Raw genomic sequence first — 20,379 nt, forward strand, 5'->3', positions numbered from 1 at the left:
CTCAAATATGCGACTATAAAAATGAACTTTACAGCGTCTAAAGATCTCCAGCAATTCTTCATGGAAAAGTGAAGATAGTCGAACAAGGTGGGGAGTGAAGATAGTCGAACTAGTCTAATATCCTACATTTCTATTTCAACCATCAGTCAGCGAAAGTGATCGTTTAGCCGTTATTTATTTCGGAATGCTTCATCAAAACAACAAATCGCTCAATTTCAGGCAATACATGTACTTGAAAGAGAGTTTTAAATAGTAGCTGGAAAAATTGAAGTTACTGACTCTTGCATCTCATCTCCAAATCACTTCAGATATTTCTTCACAACAAGTTAATGAGAAGTCCGTAGCGCAGGACGTGGCAGAGGCCACACGGCATCCATGCTGAGTTTTTGATCAACGGAACAAAACATCACAGCTGTACTGGTCGTTTTCCAATAAAATGCAAACAGTTAGAAAGGAAGAACAGTTTCCTATGGCTGCTCAGGAAAGGAAATGTCGTCTGGAACACACCCACCCACAAGTGTCAATGGCTTCTAGTTCGTGATGAAGATTGAAGATCGGGTCCCGACAGAATAAGACCCGGTCCCGACAGAATAAGACCAGAACACCTGAAGAGCCTTCCGCCAGTACTCATCAACACCCTGACGAGGCTCCTTACACGTTATCTGTCGGAACGCAAGGTTCCTAAACAGTGGAAGACCAGCAAGACCGTGTTGTTGTATAAAAAGGGAGATCCACATGACATCGGTAACTATCGTCTAATCTGCCTACTGTCCGTCATCTACAAGCTCTTTACAAGAGTGATCCTTAATAGGATTGAAAAAGTCCTGGATGAGGGACAGCCATGCGAGCAAGCAGGGTTTCAAAAAGGATTCAGCACGACTGACCACATTCACACTGTTTCGAAACTCGAGGTATCACGAGAGTACAAGATGCCGCTCTGTCTCACCTTCATCGACTTGAAGAAGGCCTTCGACTCAGTTGAGACAGAAGCGGTCGTGGAAGCCTTGGACAACCAAGGCGTCCCTACTCAGTACATAAAGGTACTTCGAGAGTTGTACAGTAACTTCACGACGGGGATTTCGCCATTCTACAAGAACATCATTGACGTGAAGAGGGGGGTCCGACAGGGTGATACAATTTCACCCAAAATATTCACAACCACCCTCGAGAACGCAATGCAAAAGTTGGATTGGGAAGACATGGGAGTGAAGGTTGATGGTCGGCAGCTACACCATTTGCGCTTTACTGATGACATCGTACTGATAACACCTAGCATCAGCCAAGCGGAACGAATGCTGACCGAACTCGACGAAATATGTGGATGCATCGGTCTTCAGCTGAATCTACAAAAGACGATGTTCATGCGGAACGGATGGGTCTCGGATGCCCCATTCACGCTCAATGGAACGAACATATCCGAATGCACCAGCTACGTTTATCTGGGTCGGGAACTGAACATGATGAACGACCTGACCCCCGAGCTGGGCAGGAGGAGACGAGCGGCTTGGGGAGCGTACAAGAGCATCGAGGATGTAGTGAAGAAGACCAGGAACACCCGGCTCCGTGCTCACCTCTTCAACACCACCGCACTTCCTGCTTTGACTTATGCTTCGGAAACCTGGGCATTTCGCAAGCAGGAAGAAAACGCGGTGAGTGTCATTGAACGCGCAATTGAGAGAGTGATGCTAGGAGTATCCCGTTCCACGCAAATGAGGGACGGGATTCGAAGTTCTCTCCTACGTCAACGATCGAAGATTAGAGACGCCGCCGCGTTTGCCAAGGAAAGTAAAATAAGGTGGGCCGGACACGTGATCGCTTTAACGACAACCGATGGACCAGAGCCGTGAGCGACTGGGTTCCCCGCGATATTAAGCGCACTACAGGAAGACCGCCGACCCGATGGTCAGATTTCTTCACGAAGTCCTTCAAAGAAAAATATGATGCTCTTCGTGTCCCACGCGAAAGGAGGAACCACTGGGCTACTCTGGCACGCGATCGGGACAAATGGAAGAATCACTGGCGCCCACTCGACCAGTTCGAAAATCAACGGGAGTCAAGGTGATCAAGGTGATCGTTGTTTCTGCGAATGTAACCTCTATCCTACCACTGAACGAAATACTTAAAAGCAGCAGAACATGAAATTGACGATATTGAAATTTCTCTATGAGAAGATATATATATATATATATATATAAAAGAAGATATAGTTAGGGGCCGATCGCAGATGAGGCGCGTACATTTGTGGTCGCGTAGGTTACATGTTGTTAGCTGCTTCGTAGGAAAGTTTTTCCAAAACATCTAGGGTGAATTGGACGTGACTGCAACCACACTCGTAATCTACACATCTGAATCTATGACTCTTTTCCTGGGATCCCTGACTCTTCTCCTGTGATCCCTGCCTTTAAGCAAGTCCGAGTTAGAGAGGAATTAACAGTGAAGCTTCAATCACCCTTTTGAATGACATTTCCCCATTTTTGTTTGAGGAATGTAGGCGAAAAAAGCTGCACATTTGAAAAATCTTTCTTCAAAGCACTGCACGCCAATCTTAAAGTTAAATGTTTCGTCAAAGTTCTACTCGTATTATTACAATACTTCTACAGAAAATCGAGGAAATTTCCAGGTTTTTTTTTCGAAATTTAACGTGTTAGGAAGTTGCGTTGATTTTGAAGTTTCTGACATTCGAAGAAAACCCATGGTCTTTCTACTCAAATTCTAAATAAACAGCAGAGAATAGGGTGGTTATGTCGTGAATAGAATGACAGGGAGACTAGGGCTAATTCAATTAAAACTTCTGCACTAGCCCTCCCTTACACCCAGAGGATTAATCTAAATCTGACTAAAGTTACGTTTACCACCATTTCCGCTTCTTTGTGGAAGTGCTAGTCAGGGCCCTGCATTTATGTGCATTTCTACGCGGTTAATCACTGAGTATGTTGTGGAGTGTTGCATTCTGAAATACCTCCAAACATCCTAATGTTAAATGCTCAAATGATAGAGGAGACGAACTCTTGCTAGTACTGACTACTGCCATAGCAGTGTCTAGAGCATCTTGGTTCCAGTAATATCGAAGGGCTTTGAGTAATAGTTCCGAATCTCGGGCAAATACTTGCTTCAATCCAAGTTTTAATGAGGCCATTTTTTTTTCTCAAAGAGCCTTCAGCGTAGAAGCGGACCAGTGGTTGTTGTTTCTCATTATTTTACTTTTATTTTATTAGATTTTCAAAGGTGCTCAATGCTTTAAGAATGTAAATGGAAGGAGGGAGGAGAAGGGACACCAGTTGGACGCGACCGCTTTCCAGAATTTTCGCAGAAAAAAGCTTTTATTCATAGTCAAGGAGTGTTAAAGTTGCAAACTGATATTTGAGCGATTTGAAGATCTGAACAACCTTTGGCCTGAGATATTCAAACGAGGTGTGTGGCGCGACGTTGCACTACAAAAATCCAACAATCCTCTGAATCTCGGCCATGTTTTGTTCAGCTATTGATCGTGCTGTCCTGCCATTTTCGAACAGAATCTCATCCACCTGTGAAATGTACTTGTTATCGAGACACCGTTAAGCGTTGAAGAATAAAAGTTACTTCTGTTCCACGCTCCAATCGCAAAAATTTCTCGCGAATGGGGAGGAACCGTTCTGCTACCGCTTTAGAAAGCATTTTTTTCAACTGCAATTGGTCCCATCCTTGCTGTTCAACTTCTTTTATTTCACTTTTGGAAACAGCACAGTAGAGATCAATCTGGAAATAAATCGGTTTAAGGATAACAGCGGCCGTATATCCAATGCTTTTAAATTGCTACATCAGAGAAATCCTTCAACAGTATAGATAAACGCTCACCAAATTCGAGATCGCTGGACGTTTTTCAGGGTCGTAAGAGAGACGCGATTCTGTGTCGCTCACTGCTTTGCGGCATTTCTCTTCAATCTCTTCTGCCGAGTCGTTGATCTCAAAAAAAAATGTTTGACTTTTCAAAGCTTCTGCGCTGAGTGCTACATTTTTTCTTGGATCACAAACTGTTGAAGAATAAGTCGTATCTCTTAAGAAGCTCAAAAATGCACAAAGAAATAAGAAGTGTTATAGGGATGTTGTATATCATCCGACAAAAGAATCCCTGGCTCCACACGAAAGTGCTGTTTCTGTGTCTTTTAAATTAATCATTAATTATTATCATTTATTTTTAATTTAATTCTTACGGAACGTTAAAATGAAATATCAAGAGGACAAAACAGAACACTTTCGATAGGATTCCTCTTTTGAATTCAATCGGGACGATAACTCAACGGAGGTTGAGATTGCTGTTGTGTGTGAAGAGTATTGAACACTGTGGGTCTTCGCGCTATCAGATTGACTCGAAAAATGTTGCTCCGAATACGGACACGACTTACTCCCTCGACCAGATCGCTTTGACTATAAACGTTCAAATCATTCGAGGGTTCAAGAATTCGATATACCATGAATCGTAACGCCAATAAGTTCTACAATTTCAACCTGGATATTCAAAAATCAGAAAATATTGTAGGTTCGTTTGTGCGTTGCGCGCAGGAACTTGCGTATGATTTAGGCTTCGTTTATTGTAATAATCAGACTTTTATAGGAAACTTCCTATTATGTACTGCTACTTTTTATCATGTGTTTCTGTTATACTTTACAAAGGTTGTGTACTGATTTTATAAGAGAAATCTTTTCTAGTAAAAACTTAGGACAAAAAGCTGCAAGTGTGGCATAGCACCTCAAGCCTTGACTTAGCACTGGCCTCCGATTTACTCATCTTCTTTGATGGATCTCGTAAACTTCGTATTCGTGATGAAACTTTCCGTATCACCTCAAAAAATAGTATTCGTTAAATCGAATCGATTCGAAACTGGAAATCTGTTCACCTGTTGAGGTCTTGGGAAGAAAGTAACTTTATAATTTGTATTAAAGTGATCCGCAAGGTCAACTAGAAGGTTCATGTGCTGAGCTTGATCGGCTCCGACAGGGACATGGGTGGCCTAAAATTGTCATGCAGCGGGTAGAAATAGATTTGGGGAGAATATTACACACCTTGAACATCAGCACATCTGCGGACTGAAGGACTGGATAGGTCAGAAGCCCGACGGGGATTTGTCCACGGGAAAACCTGCAATGGTTAGATGTACAAAGCAAAGCTACAAGAAAACTTCGTGCAAAGTGGACGAATTTTAGATCTGTCCTCTTTTCATCTCTTTTAAATTTCTTTTAATTGTAATAAGAAACTAATGGAGTCCTGTAGTCGGGTATCTTGTTCTAAACATTCGAATATACAAACTACTGAGAAAACCACATTCTCTCAATGTGGTTTTCTATTCGGTATTCACTATTCGAATAGTTCGATTTTTTTGTTCACACGAATGTACGAGTAAATATTTGAATATTTATCTACTCGAACACTATATGTATCTACTCGAACACTATCTTATGAATCCGACTGACTATTCTAGAGATGAGTCAATATAATATAAATAATCAAAGTAAATAAATATCATAATAAATAAATAAATACTTATGCTAGAAAGAATTCAAATAGCAACATCTGAGAAACAAAGCTAATAGTCCAGATGCCACAGCATCACAGATACGAAATAATTCATTTTAAAAAATCATTCCAGTGCTGTTACATCCCAGGCATCTGCTAATGTCGTTCAAACTCTGAACAATACCATTCCCGTTCCAAAGATCTTCACTGGTTCTATCACATTCTTCATTGATTTTATATATTCTGACACCTGAATGAAAGTCTACTAACAACTACGCACTTACTTCACAAAGCTCTCGGGAGCATTTACCGATTCTTTCACGTGGAAGAGGTATCGTCTCTGACCCCCTCCATCTCTGACACCCGTTGCAGGTTGGTTAAATTTGTTTTAAATTTGGATTAATACAGCGGTTAGTACGTGAAAGCGAATTGCCAAATATTGGATCTCAGACCAAGCAAAGATCTCCCTAACATTCGAACATACTTTGAGCATTTCGACAACATGCTCAAGGAAACTATGAATGTATTTGGTCATCCCATAAATATATCAATCCATTATTTATAATATAAACTAAACTTTGAACTTTTATGCAAATATTCGAACCTTTGTGAGGCAAAGCCTAAGACTTTAAGTTTAGCCTCTCTCACTTTCTACAGAATTACTACAGCTAGACCTGACTTGAGAGCCTTCTCCTTGTACTGGGGTAGTCTTTGTAGTTGAGCGACTGTCTGCAGCGAACCAAGAATCCACGACAGTTGTGCTATTTGAGGAACACTGCTTTGCCGGAAAAGCAGTGTGCGCGAGGGATCCACACCACAAGCCAGCAAACTCGCTGCCATCCGGCGGATATTCGAGCGGAGCTGGAATCAGATTATAAGAAGCACATAACCGACGATAAAAATAGGGTGAGAAAAGCTACACTGAAACCTCTGACCATGTTCTGACTATGCGTTTTTTAAGTGCGGTCCACATCACGACGATCCACAATGAACATGAAGAACGATCACGAGTCAGATCGTTCTTCATGTTCATTTCTTATGCGATTGGCCAGATATGCGTATTAGATTTCCCCCGTGAGATTTACATTTACCTCGTGGATAGGATACCTCTTCTTCTGGATAGTTTTTTTTATGCCTGAGCCTCTTTCACGTTCACTTCTCCACTGCCTTGATCACCCTGACTCCCATTGTTCTTCGAACTGATCGAGTGGACGCGAGTAATCCTCCCACTTGCTCCGATCGCGTTCGACTGGGGGTTTCACCTTTCGCGAGGGACACGAAGAGCATCAAATTTTTTGTTATGGGACATTGTGAAGAAGTCTGACCATAGGCGTCGGCAGTCTTCCTGTAGTGCGTTCGATATCGCGCAGAACACAACGGCACACTCTGGTTCAAGAGTTATCGCTGAAACGTACCACCTGTCCAATCCACCTTATTATACTTTCCTTAGCACATGCGGCGGCGTCTGTGATCGCTGATCCAGGACAGGACTTTGTATCCTTTTTTCTCACTCTTGTGGAGCAGCTCTGGGGTCAGATCGTTTTTCATGTTCATTTCTTAAACGCAGCATATCACGAATCTGGGATGGTACGGATTTCAGGTGGTGTATCCGATTATGGAGGCGTGGGTAGTTCCGCTCACCTCCCTGCATCACCGCAAACAGCCGCCTCCAGAATGCTGTTTTGTACGACGCCATCTATTGGAACGCTCCTCCCCTTGCGCTGTCTTCGCCCTGCGATTCGTCGAAAATCAATTCGGAATGCCTCGATAGGCAATAAGGGACGTTACGCGTGCAAGGATGGCGCGCTGCAATAGAAGGCATCGTACATGACAGCATTCTGGAAGCGGCTGTTTGCAGTGATTTAGAGAGAGATGAGCGGAGCCACCCCGGTCTCCATAATCTACGACCCCGTATATGGATACTTCCCCTGAAATCGGTACCATCCCAGATTCGCGGTATGCTGCCTTTAACCCAGATATGAGTATTACATTACGGAGTAAGTTCGCAGAATTTTATATTACATTTTATTTTATAATGATTTGCTTGCTCGTTTATGTAGTCCGAGAGAGCTCTTTTTACTTCATAGAAATATGATCATGGTTTGCATCAATGGTTCGCGAAATTCAGAAACTGCAACGTTGAACTCAACCACATGTCTCGCATCGGAAGACCGTCTGAATTCGACGAGGAGGGTCTGAAGCCTCTTTTGAAGGAGGACGACCACCAAACAGGGCAACAAGGAATTGGCAGAAAAAATGAACTCCAAATACAAAACTATTCTCCACCACATTCACTTGATGGGATTTGTCCAGAAATTGGAAGTTTGACTACTACACGAGCTTACCAAGAGCAAAAAGGACGATTGCCTTGAAATTGCGGTTAAATGTCTTGCCAAACATCGAGCAACATATGGCCATCAACAACAATTCTTCTACGGAACTGTTGCTGGATTATCGTTTTCTTTCAAGAAAATAAGAAAAAACTCTCGTCGGATTCAAAAGGTCCTCCGCTGCGAGGAGTGCGAGGTGTCCGTTTCAGAATTTCGCAAACCCTTTCTGTTCGGTAGAAACGTCTATGACATCTCCTCCGCACAGGTCGCAAAGGCCCCAGCGGAAGCTTTTCGACTTCGGTGCAAATTAAAGAAAAGCACATTTGGAAAATGCTGATTTTTCCCTTATGGATATTACAGTTCTAAGGCTGAAAAATAATGAAAAGTGAAATTATTTTTGAAGAACAATAACCGGTTTTGTGGAGCAAGAAGAATAAATTTTACAAATAATATAAACGGTTCACCTAAGAATGAGCAAATCATTATGAAATAAAATATAAAATTCTACGAACTTATTATATCCCCCAACCTAACATCTAAGACCAGTTCTTTTTGTTCTTTTTTGATCAAAATTAGATATTAGCCCATTAAATGAACCATTCTTATAACAACTTCTACATATGTCATTCCACAACCGATGATTTTTTTTGCAAAAGCGTTTTGCAAGCAGAACTTCAGAAAGCTATCGAGCGATTTGTAACATTTGCACTTCTCAAATATAAGGATGTGGAGAGCAAATCCTCTTCTGTGCTTCTTCCGTTCTACCACGTTCTAAACACGCCAATTTGTTAGTGGATCACCAAATTCGTCCTTTCTACGAACACTACAACAACATGTGTGTCATTTCCTTCTTACTTTGAGAGGCTATAAGCACCCAAAATAAAATAATTATATAAGGAAATTAAGGAATCCGTGTATAGCTATGTGGACGGGAAGTTCGGTTGCGACTGCACTGTCGATGATTCCTTAAAGCCACACTAGAACCAACTAAGCCTTTCATCCCTCAAGAGTCGACAAAATGGTACCGGATAACAGCGGTTGTTTATCTGCGAGGATAAGGCCAGTGACTTGATTCGTCGGCTGTCCCTAGCAAGTCACGCACAGGTAGCAGACACATCCATAAACTGCAAGCGATTCTGAATTGAAGTAGCCGACAGCTGGGCACATCCTGAACGGATTTATCAACGCCCTGCTTCCTGTCTTTTGCATGACAACAAATTTTGTCATTAGTTGGTTCAAGTCACGAGTTCACATCCTCTGCAAAAGTACCTTCGGCTCCACTAATGCCCATAGTTTTGACGGCAACGACCACAACGCCTAGGCGGAATGAGCGAAACACCTACTACAACTTGGCGGATTGAGATTTATGCGTCCCAAATGGAACAGTATGCCAGTGCGATTTATTAACCTGTAGCACAGTGCTCTGACAGCAAATGAGGATGGAGTACTGAACACAGCCACAGCGGGAAAGAACGTGTTATATGTATATTTGCAAGTGAAAACTTAGTTACAGGATGGAGAAATAAACCTCATCTGCCGGTTTTGGTCCCAACGAAATTGCGTGTTGATCTGCCACTGCAAGAATCATCTTCGTTGTTGAAGGAAGTGACTGAAAGTTTTTTTGTTTAATGGTGATTGATTTGGCGCTGCCCAAGATTGTCATTGTTGAACTTTAGTGAAGCTGATTACGATCTTGGAACATTCCGATCCTCTCAAAAACTCACAATTTGTAGTTCAATCCATGGCTCGATGAAACCGAGGTAGTTCCCCAGATGTGGCACCCCAGTCGGTTGAATTCCCGAGAAGTACACCTCTGGATGTTGCGTAGCCTTTTTGCAGAACCCACGTACAGCACCCTTCCACATACGTAACTGAAACTGGGAACGTCAAAACTATTCATCGCATCCCCGTTCCCAATTGAAAGCAATACGAAAGAGGCGGCAGCAAGCAAGACTTGCTTCAAGACAGTGCCACTCGAAATTGATAATCATTAGAAAAAAAGTTTCTGTACAGTTAAGGGTCCTAAACACTTAATTTCCAAAAAGTTCCTCCTCTCAAAAAACTTCCTAAAAGGTTCAGAAAAATAATACTTCAGTTGCAAAAAGAAATAGCTTCTCATTATACTACAACGTGAAGGTGAAGGTATTGACGAAGAGGACAGTAACTGTAAAAGAAAACTGTCACAGCTTTTTAATGAAATCATAGATGGAAGGATCAAACGAAGCTAAATGTATAAAAAAAAAAGACGATAGAGTATTGTTAACCAGGAGATCCCTCTGTAATTTTGTCAGAGGTGCAGCTTCGCATCTGACAGGTGTTAAATATTTCTTACAGAAACGTCAAGTTACTCCTCAGAAAGGATATGGATCGTGAATCGACGAGGAGTCGATATTCATCAGTTAGCACTACCACTATCTCGCGAAGCACATTAGGAGCTTTATAAAACCTTCGTTGCGCCGCAGGAACATTCACTATTTATACGAGGACGATAAAACGTCGTAATGTAGCAAATTTCATCTTTGTTACCTCTCTTGCTATAGCCTTGTCGAAAATAAACAATTTACTTTGGTGTCATAGTAAATACTTTGGTTACGTTGAAATATAATATACCACGAAATTGTAATATCACTAATTGGTGAAGAGTTATATAGTAATCACGAAATTGACGTAGTACGGAAACTCCAAGGAAAACGTAGAATTGGGATTATGGATTGTCGCGACAAGCGTGGCCGCGTAGATCCTCCCCCAATCGTCGTAAAAGTTAGCGTGGAAACCACTTTAGCTCCTACGAAGTACGTTAGAACGCGCTCCGGTCCCCTCAACAACCTAGTCTTTAGTTTTACTTGAACACATTCGTGTGGAGACCAAATTGATCTTCGACCGCTCTCTCGTGGACACTGCGCTTTCAGAAAGATTCAGAAAGAAAGAAAAGACGAATTGCTCGTGATTTCGTAGGAAAGAACGTTGTATTCCACACCTTTTCTTTTAAATGACGATTTGGTGAGAATCAGCGGAACCAGTTTTATTTTCGTAATCTATGCTTTTCCTAGGGTTTCCGTACAACCTGAATTTCGTGATACGGTGCTTCTAGTAGCGACTTTACCATGAACACTAGTGCAATTAGTAAGAGGATACAATGAGGAGGAACTTTTTACGGGTAGCCTCTTCAAATCAAGCATTTGACCCCAACTTTCTGTTCGATAAATAAAATACTGAAGTGAATAGAAGGAGAATAAACAATACTCTCGAACCAATGTCCCCGTCTTCTCCATTCCAACGGATCTCCAGGAATTACTGCTCACGAATGAGCAGTAATTTATGCGCTAACCTTATTCTCTACTAACCTTTTTGTCATAGATGGGAAAGTGGATCAACCATTAAACAAGGTAATAATTAAACTTTTAGTGAAAAGCAGTAAGTTTGTGTGAGATTCTCAGATTGTGTTTGGAATGAGGAGATTTTTTTCTTGAGAGATAGAGATGGGAATCGCTGTGAGTTCCACGAATGACACTCAGGATGTATGTATATCTTTAGTTCCACACCACCTCTCCCCCTTTTCGGCTTTCATTAAAACCAACGCAATGTGCAAAGTTGCGGTTTCCACGGTCAAAAAGACTTATCAGGACGGTTAAAAATCAAAATGAAGGCGCGGATTTCTAATGTAGACTTCAAAAAAAGAAAATAACGAGAAAACAAAAGCGAAAGAGCTTCAAGAATGTGAATAAATGCAGCGACAAACATGATAGCTGAGGTTCTACAACAGCAAAAGGTAGCAAAAGGTAGAGAACAATTATCCGTAGGGGTCTTACAAGAGATGAGTACTCTTTTATAGGTGGAGCCACCAAAGTGCCACGAAAAGACTAATAACTGTAAGATGAAGTGCACATAATCGTACGAGGAAAGGAGTGACGAGGTTTCTGTTAGCGAAGAAGTGTATATGTGACATGAAATATCGAAATATAAATAATAAGAAATACGTAGTAGTAGTAATAATTATATAAGAATTGTCCGGTATTTTGCTGGCAACACAATAAATCTCAGACACTCAACTTTATTAGAACTATATTTATCAAATTCCTCGGCACACAATATTTACTACAACACAATGCTTCACTACCGAACAAAACGAGAAAATGTGAAGATGATTCGCTCACACGAATCAACACATTCCCAGCGCAACTTGAAAATATGCCCTTCGTTCATGTTCATACAAAATACAACGATTATCCAATTCCTTCGTTCTTCCTGTATGAGTGTGGAGTTTCCCTAATCACTACTCCCTCGGTGCAATACACAATATTCGGTTTTCGCCCTACCTTCCGGATCTTAACATCCGATTTGATTATTAAGTTGCTGTGTTGTTGCGTTTTCCTTTCATCTTCTGTCTTGGCCTTTAAGTTCTTTAACTAATACGCTCGTTTGATCTCAGAAGGAGCATTAATGTTGGCGAAAAGTGGAATGATTAGATACATGTGGAATCAATAGCATTGCTAACATTACTAGCATTTCGGATTCCGTTCATTTCTAATGAAAGACATGTAAGTAAACTTCTGACATTACGCCTCTGCGAAAATAATTTGAACAAAAGTTTTGCATACACGAAGCAATCGCTACTAACGGAGAGCGCAGGAATGTTTTATTTCTCTCAACATGTGAAGGTTAACTTATCAAATTTAAGGTTCACTGTAAGATGGCAACGATTTAGAATCAGTAGTCAAATTAGTTGTGAACTAAAGCATTATTCACGTCAATCACAACCTTTGTAATAAGTAAGCATCTGACACATCAATTATAGATTCAACAAAGGTACCACTTGCGAAGGCTCGAAAGGAGACCGGCAGTGTGGACAACGGACTTCGGAGTCAGCCGACATTGCATGTTCCTGAAAATGAACATACGCGCATAGATGCTGTGACAATAGCTCAAGACACTCAATAGACAACTAATCACAAATTGGCTCATTTTCGCCTACCTGTATGCAATTCCAGCAGAAAAGGTGACCACAAGAAGTGCATGATGGTGATCGACGTTCTAGGCAAACGGAGCACCGAAACCACGTGTGTGGGAACTGATACGGAACAATTCATAGATTTAAAGAAAATAGTTCCGGGATCTTTTCATTGGTGCTCGAAGCGAAAGTGTTTGCTTATGGGTGTATGAAGTTCGGGGAGAAAACGCAAATACTTACGTCATCTTCTACTTCATGCTCCTCCGCCTTTGTTGCTGTAGTAGCTTCTTCCTGCTGCCTGTTGCTAGATTTCTGATTATTCCGTTCACTCATTACCGAGGCTATCCATAGCGTCAAATTCAGCATAGTTTGTGCCAAAGTTAGGTAACCAAGAAATTTGTATATTTTAAGAGCCTAAATAGGATTTCATTTGTCACAAAGCCACGTCTGAGTAGAGGAACAAAAGCAATAACCTCAACACTGGTTTGTGGACTAAGAGACAAAAATCTGATTCCTGATACCCGCAGAGAGATGTTGTAGTATATGCCAAGAATATAGAAGAGAGCAATGTGAATACGGTGTAAGTAAGGTATTCCAGTTGATCTGAAAAATAGAAAAAATGTAAGGAGTAATCGGAGAGAAATTGTTGGCTAGATCTAAATGGAGTAGGGAGTAATTGCTGTAGCATTGGAAGTTAAGTTGAATGAAAATGCACTTAACACGGACCGATCTGGTTGTCTGGTCAAGTAAGAAGAGACAGTACTTGGGGTTCTATCTGGCCACATCCATAGGATAAAAAAGTAGGCGGCCAAATAGTGGCAACTAGGGACAAATCGACAGAATTAAATCCTTCTAGGCGTCCTCTAATCATATTGACATTAATAATGTTGCGCCACTAAGCTACCAAATCTCGTGTCTTTGCATCAGTCTAATTAAGAACATCTCCCAGGTAAAATTACTTTTTTCTAAGCCTAGGGAGCAAAATATTGAACTATCTTTTAACTCAACATCTGAAACTACTGCAACTCAACAACTGTGCATGTAAGAAGGAAAGGTGTGTGCTAATAGTAGCAAAGCCGAAGGATTCACACGAAATCCTCTGCGATTCCTGGAAATCGAAACTCAACACTAACGGGTCGATTGCTTTTTTCCTTCAAAAGACATTAAATCTGTAGTTTTTCGCCAATTCCTTCACTGAAATATCTTGAAAGAAATGTGAAGGCTGATGGTCACACTTCCTAGGAGAACTATTCTACAAATATAGTCAGGTCAAAACGACCGGAAGCTCCGCGCAGTTGCGCAAGCAGCCGAACTCGAAGCTAGCTGTTGGGATAGAGGGGATCACCGCTGGGTTTCTTTGCTTTGGAGGCTCCCCTCTCAATCCTAGAATGAACATCCACATATATTAAAAGATAGAGGATAAAGTGTCTGGCGTTAGTCAATCCACTCAGGATGCGCCGCTTTCACTTCAAATCACAATCGCTTGGGTTGGCTCTACAGCGGTCTCGAATCGTCGACAGACCGTGCAGCCGCAGCGGAACTTCTTTCCAACTGCGCTACACCCGCACCATGCACAGATATTACAGTATTTTTTTCGTCAAAAAGGATTCAACGCCACGTATTCTGTGGAGCCTATCGGTTTTTATCGATGATTGATTTCATCTTTCATATATACCCACCCGTTCAGGGATCAACCCAGCTTCAATCTCACATTAACAAAGAAAATGTCCAAGATTGCGAAAGTGCAACGTTAAGAAACAAACCTTATCCATTTGAGTAATACTAAGAAGCTATTTCTAGCCTTTCGATTGTGTCTTAACGAAATACCCATAAATTGTGAAGTAGAAGGATGAGACAGTAGGCGCTCCGCTCTCTAGAACCAAAATGTAGTGCTTTTCTATAAATTGAAGAATACGAGGTCTTTTGCACTGCTGCAATACCTGTAAGGCAAACTGCGAAAAGGTCGGAAAAACGGCGTGGAGAAAGACGAATAGTAATCTGCTCCCCAGACCAGGAACACGGAACATATGTCCAACCTCAAATATTTTCACGTATTCTTCTCCCAGCGTTTGAACACCTGCGAAAAGGATAAAAAGATTACCAAAGAATTCTAGAATCCGACTTTACCCTATGGAATTTTAACAATACACAAAAATAGGACTTACTCGCTAACGTAGTACATGAATAGTACACCACTTTTGCAAAGAGCCTTATGTACTGGTAGGATTTTATCCAGGCACTTTGCCCCAGAAGTTCTTTGAAAACCTACAACACAACGTGCCCAATTGTATGCAACTTCTACAGACTGTTTCGATTACTGATTAATCCTTCTGAGCTCAGTATCGTCAAAACAATATAATGGCGATTACAAATAACAGTACCCAAGAAATGCGCTCGTGCAAAGCATCAATTTCCTCCTCGTCCCTACGCTGGGATCGAACTATTTCCCCAACTTCGGCCACATACGACTGCATCGATAAAAGGTACCTATAGAATAGACTCATTTTTAAGTAGTAATCTTGACTCCAAAGGAGCAGGAAAGAGCTTGGACTGTCCACATACTTCTATAAAGAACAATCAAGGCACGAATTATTTATTTAGCAATAACTAATGTAGAAAGCTTCGATGTAATCGATTTTTTGCATGTTCAAGTGCTCAAAATTGACAGAACCTCACTAAAGCTACTTTGCAACATTGACTCAAAGAAATGGGTTCGATGGCTAAAAGTATGAGTACAATTAAGAGAGAAGCCTAAAGAAACAAGACCTCTACATGATAGAACTCTCGTAACAAGAAAAAGAAAACTTTAACTTATTGTCATAATTAACGACGTCAAACACCTGAAGAAGAAAACTTTGTCGCTTTGAAAAGGTCTCAATATTTGGGCGCGCAGTTGAACCCGTCTTTTACATCAACAATTATTCAAAACAGCTTAGCTTAAGACCAGGACACCTTTGTTGCCACTTTTTCTCCTTCGTCTTCCTCTCCAGCAGTTTTTTGGGTTACTCCAAGTGTCCTGTCGAATAAACGTCCTTTCTGTCGTGTAGGCACGCCCTCTTGGTATTTCACGGGTTTAGGATCGTAGTACTGAAATGTCGCAAAGCAATAACTAATCGTAGCAAACAAACAACAATGTGTATGTCAATCACCTTATTACCCTGTCGATCAATCGCGAAATCATATACTGTCGGGTTTTCAAGGGCTTCTATTATCTTAGCTTCTAAGTTTGTTTTGTCCACAAAATTACTACTACGAGAAATTGCTGCTCGAACCTGAACAAGATCTCTATGGAACAAATATAAAGAGCTCCTTTTGAAAACTATGGAAGCTCTATGGAACAAATATAAAGAGCTCCTTTTGAAAACGAAACTGCACACAAACCTTGTTTGAGTTTGATAGTGTAAACAAAATGCTTGTGAAACATTAAGCACAAAAACTCAGCAATGGTTAAGTGTACCTCTTCAGAGGCCTCGACGGCCATTTTTTGTTGTTTTTGCAAAGCTTCTTCAATCTCGCTCAATATTTCACGTTGCGTATTCTTCCACTCTGTTTGTTCCCGTATATCTCGAGCCTTCGCCTAAATTCGGGATTTGCAGATCTTTCAATTATATAAATATAAATAAATAAATAAATAAATATATAAATATATATATATATGCAAATACATGTAGTAGGGAAATTTCAACAAGAAACGCGCATGCATTATAATGTTGTTGAGCAGCAAGTCCACGATTACGATATTTCAACCATTTTATTATCCTAGGATCTTGGGCAAACAGAGCAGCATGTAGTCAGATCAAAACGACATGAATCACGAGATTAGTTACGGTGCATTTGCGTACACGCTCGAAACGGTGCGGCGGAGGCAGTTGGAACCGAATTGAGACCGTCGCAAACCGTTGCGCTCCACCGAAACACTTCGAGAGAAGCCACGTACGCAATTGCGTACGTGCTTCAAGTCGTTTTGACTCTATTATAGTTGGGTCAGAACGTCCTAAGGCTCGATTCAGCTGCGTAAGTGGCAGCGTTCGAAGCAGTGAAGCTAGAAGGACTGAAACTGTGATGGTCCGACCTCCATTTCAACCGCTTCCTCCTTATGCAATTGCGCCGAGCTTCAGATCGTTTTGACCCTACTATAATTCTGGGATCTTATTCCTAAAGAAAAAACGAGCTGCATATAGCTTAAAACATGGACTCGCACTCAAACTGCTCTTAAAGCCTGTGTATCACGAGTCTGACGTGGTGCGGAACCGACAGCGAAAGCGAACAGTTGGGAAGAGTTAGTAGATAGCGGAACCTAGCGTGGTTCCGCTAATCTTTCACTAATCGTCGTAAAAAGGACCAACGCATAAGACGATTTCAGTTGCAACGCACCACCCTTTTGTGCGCGCTGCGTCAAAGTGCGAGCGGTCAAGTATCATTGATATTCTCTCTATCACTCTCTACCAGTCTATTCCAGTGAAAGCAATGAATAGGCTTCTAAATTGACTTCTAAAGAGCGCAGAAACCCAGCTCATACTAAATACAATGAGATATTTGAGTATACACTCCGGGCACGTAAGATTTGTGCAACTTGCACAGTTTATATGGCGGAAGTTATAGAGATACTGCAAAAGAGTGTTGCTGTCCAGCACAATGCCAAAGCTTAACCGAGATAAGTTAAGTCAGATACTTAGGAGCGCGGAATCTTCGGTAACAGCTTTCGTTTCGCTAAACTCCAGGACATTCTCGACCTGAGGTACTTGGTTCATTCGGTGTCGATAGGCAGTTCAGAAAAGCTAAGTTATTTTTCCATTTCCTGCGAGAAACCAAGTTTCACATGAAATGAAACTGCCACGAATGGATGGATTCTGTGCGAGCTCTTCCTGTAGATCGAGAAGATCGGGCAGAGCTGCGTTCAAGGACGGGACGCCACGGGCAACCATATCAGCCAATAATACCAGCCCGGCGATCGTCAAGTAAGATAAGTCAGATGTAGTAGAAAATGAAACCTTCTCGCGATTAATACGATCATTTTCAGCAATCAGGCGATTGAACTCAGCATCTTCTTCTTCTTTCATTGCCTCCAACCCTCTTCCGGCTGCTTCAGCTTGTCGTATTTCTTGACGGAAAACCTAAATAATAGGGAATCCAGCGGCACACATATTTTACTGATGGCGAGAAGACAGCATTAGGAATTAAAGAAGATGTCAACTTGTTTTCTATTGAGTTGTCAGCGCATACCTTTAAAAAGAATATGTTTAGCGTATCAATAACTTTACTCGACTTTCCCCGATCGGTTTGGACCTCCAAAAAACAACAGAAGTCAAAAATAGCAAAACAACTGATGGCGATCAGCTGTTAGCTGTCGTTATTCATAGATTTCGCGTGAAATTTTGACAGAGATGCAAAAATACGATGCTAAACAGAGTGATTTTCACCAAAGCTCAATCGGACAGGCAGATAACGTTGTATCACAGAAGCATGTCCAGTTGCTCTGGACGAATATCACAGCTTTCTGGGGGAAAGTCAACAGAAGTCATTAAAAAAAAAACACACGTGCGAATACTGCTACAAAATTTCAAATTATTCATCTGAAAAAGAAATGAAGAAAACAAATGCTGTGATTTTCGACTTTCGTGGTTTTGTCGTTCGCAGCTGGACAAATGTACTTCAACAGCGTCCCTCAATACCTGCTGCAAACATAAAAACTGATTCTGCAAAATGCACAGAGAAGCGACAATCTTGAACAATCTTTCATAACCCCATACAAATTGTTTTGACCCGTTTTTTCCACTTCGTATAACGCCTGGTGGTGAGATTGAATCTACGTATGAATAAAGTTCTTTCATCTCCAAGTCGTACATGCTGCCTTAAAAACTCATAACTCACCTCCCTCAACGAAATTACAGCGTTATTGTAAGCATGACGTCTCCACAATAGCTCTTTGACATCATCGGGAGATTGCCACGGGACGTGAACAACATGGTAAAGCACCTCAATTGTACAAGAAATCAGAGTCAGTAGATATACAGCCGACTGCGACAAATTCTTGAACATGTTTATGTATTTTGTTGACCTGCACTAAAACCTTTGATTACAGAAAATCGAAGGGCATTGTCCCCACATTCATTACACAGTTGTCACTTAATGCTTCATACGAAAAAAAAAACTGAAATATTTCTTATGATCATTTGGAGACACATGGAAATGGCACCTAAAAGGGACGATAACCTGCACATCTCTACCTATGCAGAAGAAAACGCATCATGCGACTCAGTTATTTTTATACAGCGCCGCCTGTCATGTCAATAAGGAATGAGTCAGTTTCAGTGCTTATGACGTTTAGTGGATGCACGACTTTAAATTCCTACAATAGAAAAAAGAGCTCGAAACATTTGTACTTGGCGTTTCGGATATCGGTTTTTTCTTTCGAGAGATTTTATCAGTAAATGCCTAATATTACATTCAAACTTCCAGCATTGACAAGATAGCTTAGTGGCGGAATTATCCCTCTACTACTGCACAACTAAATGCTTAGGAGAAGAAAAGTAAAGGCACAAGAAAGAATTTCCACATAAACAACCACAACCCGTTTGGGTATCACCTCAGTATCTCTGATATATCTCTCTATCTATCTCCTGATATACAAACAACCTACCACAAGGAGCTTTTGCCCGAAAATATCCAAAAGAACTGTTCTGGCTCTATGTCAATCCGCATAGAGGTCGCCTAACACTCACTAGACTATCCTGAAGAACCAATGGGAAGAAAGAAGCTTAATTTTCTTCTTTCTATTTCATTTTCTTAGAAGAGACAAGAACAAATGATTTTGATTTGTGAATGTGAGTGAATTGAAAATTGATTGTTCCTCCCTTTTGCTCTAAAATGAAAATCAAAAAATCTCTTTTATTCTTGGCTTGGCTTGGCTCAACGGCCTGATATTTTAGAACTAGTCCGCTCAACTCTGTACTTCCAATACGCTATATATATATATATATATATATATATATAAAAAAATTATATATGGAATATATACATAAATACAATATAGTTATACATATTATATATATATATAGCGTATTGCACTGCCGAAAAGGTGCAAATATTTTGCAAAACAGATGACGTATTTGTGATTAGGACTAAAGTAACATAGTCACGACGCATCAAGTAAAAAACAGTCCTATATGAGAAGGTTGTAAATATCAAACGAATAGAACGAGTTAGAAGTGAAAAACCTCGTTTTACGATCGCGTTGTGGTGTGTTAAGAGGAATTTTTTCTACAACAAATGAGAAGGAGATTGTCTGTCAAATATACCTTTCTAGATGGAGGTAGAACTGGAGGTTTCCCTTGATTAGGAACACGTCTTCCAAGATTCCTTGACTGCAAGACGGCAAACCATGAAAGCTCTGGGCTTAGCATTCTGTTTAGCAGCTCATGGCTCAACATCTGTACATGTACACGATAACAATTAGGTAAGAATTGATGAATGCTTTGAGAGCGTCGATACAGTATGAGCATTCGGAAACATTCGGAAATCGACCAGTCATAAAAAAATCATCTGTATTAAGAAAAAACAACCAACAACCAAGCAAGCAATTTTCAAATAACAAACACGCACATAAGAAA

General features: G+C 40.9%; 3 protein-coding genes across 6 annotated transcripts; 2 read left to right on the top strand and 1 right to left on the bottom strand.

Annotated features, from left to right (window-relative positions):
• Positions 1–469: 469 nt before the first annotated feature.
• On the top strand, positions 470–1,847 carry RB195_010914 (uncharacterized protein; the record flags this gene model as incomplete). Its single annotated transcript, XM_064192111.1, has 2 exons — positions 470–533; positions 601–1,847. The coding sequence occupies 2 exons, from the start codon at positions 470–472 to the stop codon at positions 1,845–1,847; spliced, it is 1,311 nt and encodes a 436-aa protein (XP_064049694.1).
• Positions 930–1,847, top strand: RB195_010915 (uncharacterized protein; the record flags this gene model as incomplete). Its single annotated transcript, XM_064192112.1, has 1 exon — positions 930–1,847. The coding sequence occupies one exon, from the start codon at positions 930–932 to the stop codon at positions 1,845–1,847; it is 918 nt and encodes a 305-aa protein (XP_064049695.1).
• A 1,584-nt stretch (positions 1,848–3,431) lies between these two features.
• Positions 3,432–20,199, bottom strand: RB195_010916 (uncharacterized protein; the record flags this gene model as incomplete). 4 transcript variants are annotated; one of them, XM_064192115.1, is made up of 24 exons in its annotated part: positions 3,432–3,524; positions 3,580–3,735; positions 3,835–3,942; positions 4,727–4,819; positions 4,875–4,988; positions 5,041–5,116; positions 6,171–6,352; positions 9,350–9,430; positions 9,546–9,692; positions 12,632–12,703; positions 12,794–12,889; positions 13,010–13,183; positions 13,243–13,372; positions 14,533–14,642; positions 14,710–14,846; positions 14,935–15,034; positions 15,151–15,198; positions 15,236–15,256; positions 15,722–15,856; positions 15,919–16,041; positions 16,227–16,346; positions 17,761–17,883; positions 18,641–18,745; positions 20,068–20,199. In XM_064192115.1, the coding sequence occupies 24 exons, from the start codon at positions 20,197–20,199 to the stop codon at positions 3,432–3,434; spliced, it is 2,676 nt and encodes an 891-aa protein (XP_064049696.1). The 4 variants fall into 4 exon arrangements, with proteins under 4 accessions (XP_064049696.1, XP_013300840.2, XP_064049697.1 ...); XM_013445386.2 differs by lacking the exons at positions 12,632–12,703; positions 12,794–12,889; positions 13,010–13,183; ... (10 more) ...; positions 18,641–18,745; positions 20,068–20,199 and having other exon boundaries at positions 9,546–9,686; XM_064192113.1 differs by lacking the exons at positions 3,432–3,524; positions 3,580–3,735; positions 3,835–3,942; ... (10 more) ...; positions 18,641–18,745; positions 20,068–20,199 and having other exon boundaries at positions 12,611–12,703; positions 15,151–15,243.
• Positions 20,200–20,379: the final 180 nt, after the last annotated feature.

This window comes from Necator americanus, chromosome III (assembly GCF_031761385.1).
Source record: "Necator americanus strain Aroian chromosome III, whole genome shotgun sequence".
Lineage (NCBI taxonomy): Eukaryota > Metazoa > Nematoda > Chromadorea > Rhabditida > Ancylostomatidae > Necator > Necator americanus.